At 46.1% G+C, this 14,612-nt stretch overlaps 1 protein-coding gene across 2 annotated transcripts in view; it reads left to right on the plus strand.

The window, feature by feature from the left end:
* Nucleotides 1–14,612, plus strand: part of cpne2 (copine II) — a 202,152-nt gene that overhangs the window by 107,566 nt on the left and 79,974 nt on the right. For both annotated transcript variants that reach the window (XM_067997780.1, XM_067997781.1), the window contains one exon: nt 10,868–10,922. In XM_067997780.1, the coding sequence (XP_067853881.1) occupies nt 10,868–10,922 (55 nt within the window). The remainder of the gene's footprint in view (nt 1–10,867; nt 10,923–14,612) is intronic.

Here is a 14,612-nt window from a genome sequence, read left to right on the forward strand (position 1 = left end):
TGGTGTTTCCAACGTTCATTAAGAATCAATGGAATATACTGGCAGAACCCATCGACATCATAGCCACTTTATATTTAGTAAGTACTTGCTGCAAAAAGACAGGACATGAAATGAGCTGAGATAAATATGTCGATTCTTATGTAAGAACTGTCACGAATCACACAGGAGGATGTCAATCCTAGCCAAAACGTGGCTATGACTAATGACTATTCCAATACTCTCCTGGCCAGCCTCCCACTTTGCACCCTCCGTAATCTTGAGCTCATCCAGAACTCTGCTGCCCTTATCCTAACTCACACCAAGGTCGGTTCTCCCATCACCCACCGCGGTGCTCGCTGACCTACATTACCTCCCGGTCCGGCAACAGTGCTATCAAGCAACACCTACTCACCAACTCTCAGTCCGGCAAAAAATCTTATCCTTGTTAGCAAATCCCTCCATAGCCTCTCTCTCTCTGTAACCTCCTCCAGACCTACAACCCTCCGAGATCTCTGCTCTCCTCCAATTCTTGCCTCTTGCGGCTCACCGATTTTAATAGCTCCAACATTGGCGGCCATGCCTTCAGCTGTCTAGGCCCTGAGCTCCGGAATTCCCTCCATAAACCTCTCCGCCTCTCTCTGCTCCTTTAAGACGCTCCTTAAAACCTACCTCTTCAACAAACTTTTAGTCACCTGTCCTAATATCTCCTTATGTGGCTCGGTGTTAAATTTTGTTTGATAACGCTCCTGTGAAGTGCCTTGAGTCGTTTTATTAGGTTAAAGGCGCTATATAAATGCAAGTTGTTGTTGTTGGTGACTCCTACCCTCATTTTACTGATGATTGGAAGGAGGCTGATAGGCTGGTAATTGGTTGAGTAGATTTATCCTGTGTTTTTGTGGCTAGGACATACCTGGGCAATCTTCCATATTGCTGGGTTGATGCCAGTGTCGTAGCTGCACTGGAACAGCTTTGGCTACAGAAGCAGCTAGTTCTGCTGCACAGGTCTTCAGCACCACAGCCAGTACGTTGTCAGGGCCCACATCCTTTGCTCTGTCCAGTGCTCTCAGCTGCTTGTCATTGTCACGCGAAGTGAACTGAATTGGCTGGGCATTGCTGTCTATGAGGGTAGGAACCTTGGGAGGAGGCCAAGTAGGATCACCTGCTCAGCACTTTTGGCTGAAGCCACTTGCAAACACTTCAACCATGTCTCTTGTATTCATTGTGGATACTGTGCATCTCTTTAATTGAGCGTGGAAAAATTGTGAAAGCAGCAAGGAGGGATTGTTTTTGAAAAAAGAAAGTTATCTAGAGATATTTTATGTTTACTTTTTATTTTAAGAAGCTGCCAAATATCAGGGGACAGCTCACCAATAGAATGCTTTGTGAGCTTTCTCTAGAGTAATCCTTTAAGCTAAAACCCAATGGTCCCTGCAGGTTTATAGATTGAAATGTGTACCGTCCAATGTTGTTTCCTGTTAAATGTATAATGGAGCTTCTACCATGTTTGATCAATACACTGATCAGACTAGGTAATTGAGAGAAGTCTATATAAAAGGTAGTGTGGAATTAAAACTACCGTTCCACATTTACAACAGCAAGACATCAAGGTTCATTATAGAGGCTTACAGTGTTCAGGCTGCAGACAGGAGATGAACATTTGCAATGCTGAGACCTGGAGTATAACAAGCATAGCTAAGATTTTGTGGCTTTTGAAAATGTAACTTCAAAAAGGGTATAGACTTAACAGATCCGTTCTAGGTGGGGTTTATTGTATCTGCTAGCAAAGGTGTTTTATAAGACAGATTCCAATGCTGTGTTCTGTGACAGTGTGCATCAGCAGTGGTTTAAGTGGTTTTGACGTGTGACTGTGCTACGTTAACCTTCGAATTGTATTTCCTTTGTATCTTGCAACAAAGATTCTTGCTCTGACCAACATCTGCGAGCATCATGTTCTGCACAATTACACTGCTGATGAGAAAACAAAATTGAGGGGTCTCCCTTCTGATGGCTGAACGCGTGAGCTGAGCCACTGCAACCACAGAGCTCCCGGGTTTGATCTCCAGTTCATGCTGAATTTACTGATTTTAGGAATGGCAGAGTCAGGGGAGGCACAATTGGTGTTGGCATCAATGTCGGTTAGGGAGGGGAGAATTGGAGAGGTGCTCCTGATTGCTCATATACCCATGTGCGAACATGTAGTGAGTAGGCCGTAAAACATGGCTGTGGTGAATGGTCTTCACACACTTGTCATCCAACTCACATCTGAATGACAGGCTTGAATGACCAGCACCCCTGGAGTTGTACCCAACAAAGAGGGCAAGGGAAGTAGTTGGAGAAAATTGGCTAGGGAAAACAAAGACAATATGGAGGTACACGTGAACAGTTGAATTTAGCAGTTCCTTCCTCTCCTCTTTCCCCCCCCCCCCTTCCTCCCCTCTTCACTTAAAGGCACTGACTCATATGGGTCTATAATTCCATGGGCAACAACTACCCTCCAGTACCTTGCCGATTTGGCCATTCTGTAATCCTGCACAGTAAGTACCAGTTAACTATTTGCTCATAGGACAGGTCACAGGTAGGCCTGATCCTGTTCTCATCCTACATTGACATGTATACTTTGAGGCAGGAGTCAGTGGGTAGCGATTGAGACCAGGAAGTTTGGGTGATTTTTCTAAAGCATGTGTTTTCTTTTGTCTGTCTCTGCTCTAATATTTACAACACATCTCCAGAGATACTCTCACTGACATATCTATTACAAGTGAATCTGTGCTCTCACTGTTATCAGTGGGAAAATAAAGATCCCACATGAGCACCTTCGACAACTTAATTACCGACCCAATGACAAAGCGACCAGAAGAATTTGCCAACGAAAATTTATAAATCACTCGCCTGATGATGAAGTGAGTTAAATGGAAGAGTCTAGAAAATTTATTTTTCACAGGGTGCAGGAAATGGGATTGTAGAATGGGTAGGTAAAAGGTAGAGAGGAAGTGAAAAGGAGATAAATGTATAAGAAGTATAAATGTTAATTGGAAGGAGGCTTTAAATATTGGGCCTATATGTCCCCTCAATCACAGTAAAAAGTCTGTTTCTACGTACCCTATGTTATCCCTTTGTAATTTTAAACCTGTCTATCACTCTCGATTGGCTCGTTGTTTACTTATGGATGTGAAGGTCTTAGTGACTATTATACGTCTGTGTGCATATAATGTAATGATTAACAGAATTCTGGCTCAGTGCCAATTGGGGAACCTGGATTCTACAGGTTTCTGTTTTGGTTCACGATAACCAACTGTTTTTGTGGTACCAGCTACTCTTTTTTTGATTGATGTGATTGTTCCATGACAACAATGGCCTCGATTTATAATCCCCCTGACGGTGGGAAAGGGACGGGGCGGGGGGGATTAAAATATCAGGATCAAGCAACCCGACCCCGACCCAACCCCATTCCCGCCTCTTTACGTTTTAAAGTGCAAGAATCCGGCCATGGACGAGGCTGCCGCAAAAGGCAGGCGTGGGCCTAATTAATGGCAGCATCGGCACCGCGACTTAAATTTAATAGTAACTGAGGGGGATTCCCGGCAGCTGATCCGAGGTGGGAGCTGCCGGCTCCCAAGGTAAGTGGCTCTTTTATCAGTCCTTGTGGGACAGGAGGAGCAGGAGTTCCCCCCCGGCTTCTCAAGGAAGCCGCTGACCTCACCCAAGCCCACACATATCTCCGGCCTCCCCAAGCTCGCACATATCCCCGGCCTCCCCAAGCCCGCACATATCCCCGGCCTCCCCAAGCTCGCACATATCCCCGGCCTCCCCAAGCTCGCACATATCCCCGGCCTCCCCAAACCCACACATATCTCCGGCCTCCCCAAACCCACACATATCCCCGGCCTCCCCAAGCTCGCACATATCCCCGGCCTCCCCAAGCTCGCACATATCTCCGGCCTCCCCAAACCCACACATATCTCCGGCTTCCCCAAACCCACACATATCTCCGGCCTCCCCAAGCCCGCACATATCTCCGGCCTCCCCAAACCCACACATATCTCCGGCCTCCCCAAGCCCGCACATATCTCCGGCCTCCCCAAACCCACACATATCTCCGGCCTCCCCAAACCCACACATATCTCCGGCCTCCCCAAACCCACACATATCTCCGGCCTCCCCAAGCCCGCACATATCTCCGGCCTCCCCAAACCCGCACATATCTCCGGCCTCCCCAAACCCACACATATCTCCGGCCTCCCCAAAACCGCACATATCTCCGGCCTCCCCAAGCCCACACATATCCCCAGCCTCCCCAAACCCACACATATCTCCAGCCTCCCCAAGCCCGCACATATCTCCGGCCTCCCCAAGCCCACACATATCCCCGGCCTCCCCAAGCCCGCACATATCTCCGGCCTCCCCAAACCCACACATATCCCCGGCCTCCCCAAACCCACACATATCTCCGGCCTCCCCAAGCCTGCACATATCTCCGGCCTCCCCAAGCCCGCACATATCTCCGGCCTCCCCAAACCCACACATATCCCCGGCCTCCCCAAGCCCACACATATCCCCGGCCTCCCCAAGCCCACACATATCTCCGGCCTCCCCAAGCCCACACATATCTCCGGCCTCCCCAAACCCACACATATCCCCGGCCTCCCCAAGCCCGCCCAATCCCCGCCTCCCCCCAGCCCTCCTGATTGCTGCCTGGACCAATGCACCCTTCCCAGTGTCAGGGACTATCCCCAAGGGTCCCCAGCTGTGGCCTCCTGCCGCTGGTGTTCCCTCCCACCCACCGGCTAGACTGTCCATTTGGCCAGTTGCCGGGCCGGAGGTGGCCCTACAATATGTTAATGGGGCCCTGCTGATTTGGGCACCCAGTTAATATCGGGGCCAAATATGTCTGAAAAATCTTATACTCTAAATGGGGTAGGAAGAGCAGTAGGATTTGTGGTTCAGGTTCACAAAACATTAAGATCTGCATTTAAAGTGGATAAGGCCATAAAAAGCTCATGGAATTTATGGCAAGAGGTATATAATATAATAGTCAAGATGTAATGGTGAATCTATATAAAAACTTAGTAAGACTGCAATTGAAATACTGTGTGTAGTTTTGGGCGCCACACTACAGGAGGGATGTTATGTGAATAGAGAAGGTTAAGCGCAGATTTACTAAGAAGCTGCCTGGTATGAGATAATAAAAATATAAAGAAAGACTTGAAAAATTGGGGCTATTTTTCTTGGAACAGAGAAGATTATGGGGTGATTTGATAAGATACGTTTAAAATTACAAAAGGGATAAGACAAGGTCGATAGGAACAAACTGTTTCCTGTGATTGAGGGGACATAGATGTAAGATTAAATTTAGGACAGAGCAGGACTAGCTTTTTTTACACACAGAGGATTGTGATGCTGTGGAATATACTAGGGTTAGTAATTGAAGCAGAGACTGTGACAATATGTAAGAATAGGTTGGAAAGGGGGATAAAGGGATATGGGAACAGGGTGAGAACATGGGATTAGGACTACAGCTCATACAGAGGATAAATACCAAGTTTGGACTGGTTAGTCCTGTTTCCATGGTGCAATTTCTAGGTAATTGTATATGTTATGATGTCAGTGGTCAGTAGTCCCTAGTAACCATTAATGACATCACAATGGCAGTGATGTCATGGAGCAGTTTCAACTGATTTTTTTCCAGCCGCAAAAGAAAATTTCCCTCCAAAAATGTATCACCATGATCACGAATAGATTCGCCGGGAATTTCCTTGGGACCTCTCCTGCTCTGTCACTGTACCTTCAGCGGACATCCGCAGAAAGTCCGGGCAAATTCCTGGCAAATATAAATTCTGAGGAGGGGGAATCAATATTTTCTTCCTATTTAGAGTCTTAAAAATTAGGCATGTTTCATTGGTCCCTGGTAGCCACGTGACTGTTTCTATAGTAACTGCTGCTCACTTTTTTTGAGTGCTGTAATTGGTCCTTGACAACAATGTGACCAACAAACCGTAGTTGCTCATTGGTCCCTGGTAGTAACCACATGATCAGAAGAATGAATAATTTCACAATAGCGAAGTCATGTTACAATTTCAACTGATTTTTCCTTTGGTCCCCAACAAAAATTACTTAATAAATATGTCACCAAGCTCATAGAATATAAATTGGAAGGAGTTGGGGGTTCAACATTTTTTCCCCACTTATTATAAAATGAATGCGTAGTACAAGTAAGTAAGTAGTGGGATAGCAGGAAATATATTTAATATAGTAAATATAACCAAGAAAATACAGTTGGCGATGTTAGCGGGCAAACAATTAATGCTTTCATGACAATCCTCTGACTGATACTGACGCAGGCATTAACACGTTTATTTTAAATGAGTTTCAGTGGGTTAACACCAATATTTTCAATAGTCATTTCTGGGCGTATATATTAAAATTCTTGCCCCCCGTCAGTAAAGCCATGGGAATTTAGCATTATGGAAACCTTCAATCACAAAAGAACCCTTCAGTTATTTGCGTAAGACAGTCGTGCATATCTGTAATCCGTAAATTGCCTTGCCATTAGTTTTTTAACCAAGTTGGTTGAGAGGTCAGGCCAGATACCAACCAAATAGAATTGTGTTAGTGTTTTATTTAACTAAACTATCAGATAGGATTCTAAACGCAAATATAATCCTCAGAGGGTTGTGGTTAACTTATTTGTAAAAACAATCCACTACTGATCCTTTTCTGATCAGACTACACCATAACATAGGAACCTTTAGGAATAGGACAAGGCTGTTTGGTCCAAGAAGCCCAGGCCATTTTGATAGATTGCAACCCCATCTATCCACTTTATCACCATATCCCCTAATCCTTTCTATCTTCAGAAATTGCGTCAGGAACCTTCCATGGTAACTTGTTCCACAAGCCTTTGGCCTAGATTTTTGGATCAGCCTTATATTAACACTAGTGGTAACTGGTTATTTTAAATGCTTTACTGCCAATGTTAAAATAAGATAGATTCAAAAATATAGGCCATTGGGCTTTTTATTAAAAAAAATTCCACCTGACTTCCCGTCTTACTCCTAATTTTCCTAATTACGTCCCCTGGTATTTGAACCCTTGGCCATGGTAATGAATTTGCCTGAATCGATTTTGTCATTCCCCTTCGTTATTTAGAAGACTTCAATCAGGGCGCCTTGAGGTCTTGTCTCTTTCCAAACTCAATGACCCCAAACTTATTTAAACTTTATCTAGAAGTTAGGTTGCCTATAAGAGTACTATCTAACTCACCCTAGCTGATACTGCATACTTTCTCAGGGTCTACAGCTCTAACTGAATTTAGGGCCTTGGTGAGACCTCACCTGGAGTATTGTGTGCAATTTTGGTCTCCTTACCTAAGAAAGGATATACTTGCTATGGAGGGAGTGCAACGAAGGTTCAGCAGACTGATTCCTGGGATGGCGGGATTGTCGTATGAGGAGAGATTGAGTAGACTAGGTCTGTATTCTCTAGTGTTTAGAAGAATGAGAGGCGATCTCATTGAAACATACAAACGACAGGGTGTTTCGCCTGACTGGGGAATCTAGAACCAGGGGTCACAGTCTCAGAATAAAGGGTAGGCCATTTAGGACTGAGATGAACAGAAATTTCTTCACTCAGAGGGTGGTGAATCTTTGGAATTCTCTACCCCAGAGGGCTGTGGAGGCTCAGTCATTGAGTACATTCAAAACAGAGATCGATAGATTTCTAGATATTAAAGGCATCAAGGGATATGGGGATAGCGCAAGAAAATGGCTTTCAGGTAGAAGATCAGCCATGATCTGATTGAATGGCGGAGCAGGCTCGAGGGGCCGGATGGCCTACTCCTGCTCCTATTTCTTATGTTCTTATGAGTATTATATTCCAACATCCCAATCTAAAATTGCTGATACCAGGCCTATATGACAGGAGCTGGTATCAGCAATGACGCACAAAGATGTACACTTTCTGCATTCCTACATGAAATGTTTCAACTGAAAAGTCCACTATTGTCATATCTTTTCCCTAACCGCCGAACTCTAATCTTCCTCCTTTGCTGATGATGCTCTTTTATACATCTAAATAAAAGGAAGTAGAGCACAATGCACATGGTTTATATCTCTGATGTACAGTGACGTTTGACATAATGCGCACGGCTTCTAGCTTCCACACATTGCTTCCAAATCGAAAACCCACTTAACAAACCCATTGTTCAACACACCCCTTCCCATAATACCTTCCTTGGATCGCTTTCTATAAGGATGGCCTTATTGAATAATGATGTGGAGATGCCGGTGATGGACTGGGGTGGACAAATGTAAGGAATCTTACAACACCAGTTTATAGTCCAACAAATTTATTTTAAAATCACAAGCTTTCGGAGATTATCTCCTTCGTCAGATGATTGAATGAAAAGGTTCTCAAATCGCATATCTTATACGATGTTGGGACAGCATCACACCAATCAAAAGGTGTCGTTGTTATTCAAACAGGCCAGTCACGGAGAACAGCACGTCCCAGTACACTCGATATACATTGTGTCTTTTACACAGGCAGGCAGAAAGAAACTCAAAATGGCAGAGAGAGAGAGAGAGAGAATTTTAAAAAACATATAAATTTTTTCCCCCTTTTTGCTGGTGGGGTTACGTGTAGCGTGACATGAACCCAAGATCCCGGTTGAGGCCGTCCTCATGGGTGCGGAACTTGGCTATCAACTTCTGCTCGACGATTTTGCGTTGTCGTGTGTCTCGAAGGCCGCTTTGGAGAACGCTTACCCGAAGATCGGTGGCTGAATGTCCTTGACTGCTAAAGTGTTCCCCGACTGGGAGGGAACCCTCCTGTTTGGCGATTGTTGCGCGGTGTCCGTTCATCCATTGTCGCAGCGTCTGCATGGTCTCGCCAATGTACCATGCTCCGGGGCATCCTTTCCTGCAACGTATGAGGTAAACAACGTTGGCCGAGTCACAGGAGTATGAACCATGTACCTGGTGGGTGGTGTCCTCTCGTGTGATGGTGGTATCCGTGTCAATGATCTGGCATGTCTTGCAGAGGTTGCCGTGGCAGGGTTGTGTGGTGTCGTGGACGCTGTTCTCCTGAAAACTGGGTAACTTGCTGCGAACGATGGTCTGTTTGAGGTTGGGTGGCTGTTTAAAGGCGAGCAGTGGAGGCGTGGGGATGGCCTTAGCGAGGTGTTCGTCGTCATCGATGACATGTTGAAGGCTGCGGAGAACATGGTGTAGTTTCTCCGCTCCAGGGAAGTACTGGACGACGAAGGGTACCTGAGGGTCGGGGTGTACACATTGATCAGTCGGAGTGGGGCATTCTTGTACAGAACGTCTGCCACGAGCAGGCGGCCCCCCACCACCTCCTTAACCTCAGTGATGGTGAATTGGCCTCCTCACAGCAAAATCCCCAGACCCAAGGAATGACTATCATTGCCTCCCGACCAGATCAACTGCCCCGGGTCCACTGATGGTAGTTGCTAATGTACGGGACCCCACACTCCTGCAAGAACTGCAGGTGCCTCTTGACCCTGGACAGGGAGTTCAGCGTCGCAGCACATCACGTAGTCGATTTGATACTACGCATGTTTATGGATGCAATTTTTAAATCCATTTTAAAAATACAAAGGGACAAACATTAAGGTCTTACAATTGCATCAGTCCGGGTTCTACGTTATCATCCATTTCAAACCCTCGGTCCAGATTCTGCGTTTGTGTCGTGTGCAGGAACTGCTGGCGGTCTTTGGGCTGAGGAAGGAGGCTTGTCCTCCATTGGGGGAGGGTCCACACTCGGGGTTCGAGGCCGGGGTCTCATGGGGTGTTGCGTTCGTGAAATCTGGCCAGGACCAGCTCCTCGGCCTTCGCTTGTGGTTCACTCTCCGTGGCCATCGTACTTCTCCCAGTTGCCCGGAGTTGGGAGACCTCGCTCTCTGCGTCGCTAATCCCGGAATCCCGGAGTTGGGTTGCACTGGGCACGTCGCTGCTCCTGGTGTTGCTGCTCCCAACTTCGTGGAGCTGGAGCGTATTGTCGGTGTCGCTGGTCACCATCGCGTTTTGCCACTTCCTTTGATGAAGGTGGCATTTCCTCCTCTTTCCTTGTTCATCAGTCGAGGAGTGGTCGCTGTTTTCCGTTGGGGACTCTAAGCTCCTCTTGCTGCTGGTCACACCTTTGGCATTGGTGCCTCTGGTCCTATGGGACTTCCTCTTCTTTCCCCGTGTCATGTGGTTCTGAAGCTACAAGGTATTAATGCTCTGCATTCTTGAATTCACCGCTTAGGTCAGTTACAGATCTGACTGGCTGTCTTTCTGGTCTTTTTAAGTGTGAGGATTGCTAATGTAAATGAAGGGCTACAGACAATCTGACTCCTGGTTCAAGATATTTTTTGTGCCTGGGGCAGTTTCTGTACAGATTAGAAATGATGGGCCACCTTTCTCTGTTTGTTGAGCTTTTTAAAAAAAAATGACACAAAATTTGCATATAGAACAATGTGACACCCAAATGTGACATGCACCAGATGCATTCTATGCGTGTGTGTTTGCTACATAGTTTTCCCCCTCGGTAAGTCAATAAAGATATTTGGCCTTTAGTTTCATGAACTGTTTTAGTTGTTTATAACGTCAGTAACAGATAAAGGAGACGAACTGTATTTTTCTGCAAATTATTTTGCCCTATTAACAATCGTGTGACATGAGTATGAGACTTTTTCAGAATTTTGTACATCAGCCCTATTGCACTTTAAAGTTGTTAATGGTTCTGACATTTGAAATATTCCACGTGTAGCTGTTCTTCTCACATAATTGGTGTGAAAAGAAATATTAGCACTCTTGATTTTATTGAATGAAGAGATCAATTATGTATTCTTTTTCTCTCTTTCATCCTCCCTTCTCTCGCCCCACAGCGACAAGATGTTTCCAGCCCTAGGTTTTGGTGCACAATTGCCTCCTGACTGGAAGGTAAGGCTCTCAAATTTTGATATCAACCGTTATTTACAATTATTTGTGGTATTGCAATCACCCTTTATAAATGATTGTAACTGAGTTTGTCTGGGTCTGTTGAGAGCCCATATTTTAAATGGACGTTGGTGGAGGGGCTGGGTGGTACAATGAGTTAGGAAGTTGCCTTTCCAACTCTTATGTGTTTGCCTGATTCAAATCCCATCCAGACTGTTGGGATGAAAGTCTCCTTTCTCTGCTGGATGTCAGAGTCCTACATGAACCGAGCTTGGATATTCACAAGTCCTCAGTGTTGCGGCCTGCAATCTTACACTGCATTGGCAATCTCACTCGGAGAGAGTTGGGAGTCACAATGTGTTGCATGCTGCCTGCTATCCTGTTTAAAAAGGAACTATTTCCTCTAACTATTACAGACTTCATTACCTTTCTTCATGGTCTACGATTGGGTTCAATTTCTTAACTACTGACCCTTGCTACCTCCAATCAATTGTCGTGAATAGAGATATTGAGCAAGTTGTTGGGGAAGGGGAATGTGTTCCCTGCTTGTTTTCCTTCTGTTCACCACGACTGATACCGTGATAGCAAAAGACTCTTAGTTTAAACATGGCTAACTCGAGTTAAACAACAACCTGATTTTAACAGAGTTCTAATGTCAAAGCACCATCTAATCATTCATACTACTGATCCATGCATATAATATTTAAATGTGTAATCCTGGGTGGTGTGGTTATGTAATACATTGGAGCAATGGTACGGTAGGGCACGGGATTACAGCTGTGACTTCCTATGCAGTGAGTTCCAAATCTCAGCGATGCCACTGAGGCAGAGTACCAAGTGGGGGGGGGGGGGGGGATGGCAGACGAGGTACCAAGTGGGGGGATGGCAGACGAGGTACTAAGTGGGGGGGATGGCAGACAAAGTACCAAGTGGTGGGGGGGGGGTGGCAGATGAGGTACCAAGTGAGGGGGATGGCAGACCAAGTACCAAGTGGGGGGGATGGCAGACGAGGTACCAAATGGGGGGATGGGAGATGAAGTGCCTAGTGGAGGGGAATGGCAGACAAGGTACCCAGTGGGGGGGAATGGCAGACGAGGTACCCAGTGGGGGGGAATGGCAGACGAGGTACCCAGTGGGGGGGAATGGAAGACGAGGTACCCAGTGGGGGGGAATGGCAGATGAGGTACCCAGTGGGGGGGGGATGGCAGACGAGGTACCCAGTGGGGGGGGAATGGCAGACGAGGTACCCAGTGGGGGGGAATGGCAGATGAGGTACCCAGTGGGGGGGGGATGGCAGACGAGGTACCCAGTGGGGGGGAATGGCAGACGAGGTACCCAGTGGAGGGGAATGGCAGACAAGGTACCCAGTGGGGGGGAATGGCAGACGAGGTACCCAGTGGGGGGGAATGGCAGACGAGGTACCCAGTGGGGGGGAATGGAAGACGAGGTACCCAGTGGGGGGGAATGGCAGATGAGGTACCCAGTGGGGGGGGGATGGCAGACGAGGTACCCAGTGGGGGGGGAATGGCAGACGAGGTACCCAGTGGGGGGGAATGGCAGATGAGGTACCCAGTGGGGGGGGGATGGCAGACGAGGTACCCAGTGGGGGGGAATGGCAGACGAGGTACCCAGTGGAGGGGAATGGCAGATGAGGTACCCAGTGGGGGGGGGATGGCAGATGAGGTACCCAGTGGGGGGGAATGGCAGACGAGGTACCCAGTGGGGGGGAATGGCAGACGAGGTACCCAGTGGGGGGGAATGGCAGACGAGGTACCCAGTGGGGGGGAATGGCAGACGAGGTACCCAGTGGGATACCAAGCCCTTCCCCACAGAGAGGGAGAGTCACATCAATACGTATTTGAACACAGATTTAAATATTCAGATAGTTACCATGTTTTGTTAAAGCTGTTCCTTTAGTCGTTAAATTCAGTTGTTAGACTGAACAGCTTTCTTTCATTCTTCACACTGAGTGTGATCAGTCGTTATTGTCACACTAACACTTTCTTCTCAAAGATCCTAATTGGTGGAATAAATGTTCTAAATTCAATCAAATTGTGGCTTAAAGGATTAAATGGGCTGAACTACAATGATTAAATTTTTTTTTAACAACTAGACTATAGGGCTATTTAATCGAGTATAAACTTGCTTGGCAAATTAGTTATGTGCACACTGGAGATCTTAATAACTGAAGGGAGATGAAGTGACTAGACGATGCTGTAGGTGAGCTTGGGTTTCACCTCTTGGACTCTGGTTCACATTCTGCTCAAACTCACCGAGTGAAAGTCTCCCTTATCTGATGGCCAGTATGAAATTTGGCAATTTTTGGCAATCTCAATTGAGTTGCACTGGGCGTGGACCACGGCACAAAATTGCCCACAATTTGACACGTTGGCAGTTTCACTCATGCCATAAGGATGCTGGTGTGGGAAATAGAAATGTCCTATTGAAGCAGGAGAGGAGGGTACTCGTCTGACATTAAGGTACTCGGGGAGAAGTAGAGGCACCGTTGCTATTTATCAGGCCCATGCTGTGACTGATCCGGCAGTGCCTGATACTGGCACACGGCACAGGAATGGAAAGCCTCTGTTCTCCAGCACTGTCATCTGTCACCTCCATCAGTGCACAAAGTGAAAATCGAAAGTTGGAAGTGAATTACCCTGCTCACTCTATCGTAAATTGAACTTAACAAGTGGACCTTGATTTTTTTATTGTGACCATTTTGCTTTTTTGGATTGAGTAAATGCTGCAGTGAACAGACTGCACGATTGTTTGTACAATTGATAGTGACAGTTTATCATATCTGAGGACACAGACTGATGTTACCAATATTAATCTAATATCCAACCAGAACATGAAGAATATGAAGTTCTGAATATATTATATGATACAATAGAAATCTCTTCTGTTTGAACGCAGCATTGTTCAAATCCAATTACTGGGGTATGATAAAGCTACAATGAACACTCTTTCTTCACCCCACCCAATTTGGCTCACTTATACATCTCGAGTTTGGATAAAGCACATTTCTTGTGATTTTGTCATAAAAAAAGACCTGTATAAAGTACTTCCTCTAGAATCTGCTTGTATGACTCCTAAAGACTGTGAAATGGAGGAGGGAAGGTTGTGCTATGGTGTATGAGAAGAGTGTCATTTATAAAAGCTGTGTATTAAACTGAATGATATCTCTGATATCTCTACTTGTCAAATCGTGGAAGCTGGATGACTGTCGCTGTCCATCATAACTCCCTCAATAGCACCAAAACAGCATGTGTTAAATAATGCAAGGTAATCATAAAGTCTGCATATCTGATAAAGAATAAGATATTCTGGGGTTTGATCCTGCTGTTAAATCACATGGTTAAGGTAATGCCAATATGAGCTTCACTGTTGTGGTTTGATTTGGTTTGATTCCATACCAGGCTCTTGCTATATAGTACATTCCAACACATGCGATGTCCCTTCTTACCTCCCACTTTGGGAAAAGACATGTTGCCCCTCAACATATACCTAGTGTATGAGGTTTAATGGTATGGAGTATGAGGTGGGGAGTGCAATAAATAGGCAACATTTCTGAAATATAGAGGCAAATTTTCTGTACCATTAACACCCTGTATGTGCCAGTTCCTGGGCCACGATGGGATGGAAAGTCGGACAAGATGTGGATTTCCAGCAGGTGAACGAGCGTGCAGAGGA

The sequence above is a fragment of the Heptranchias perlo genome, chromosome 16 (genome assembly GCF_035084215.1).
Source record: "Heptranchias perlo isolate sHepPer1 chromosome 16, sHepPer1.hap1, whole genome shotgun sequence".
Classification (NCBI taxonomy): domain Eukaryota; kingdom Metazoa; phylum Chordata; class Chondrichthyes; order Hexanchiformes; family Hexanchidae; genus Heptranchias; species Heptranchias perlo.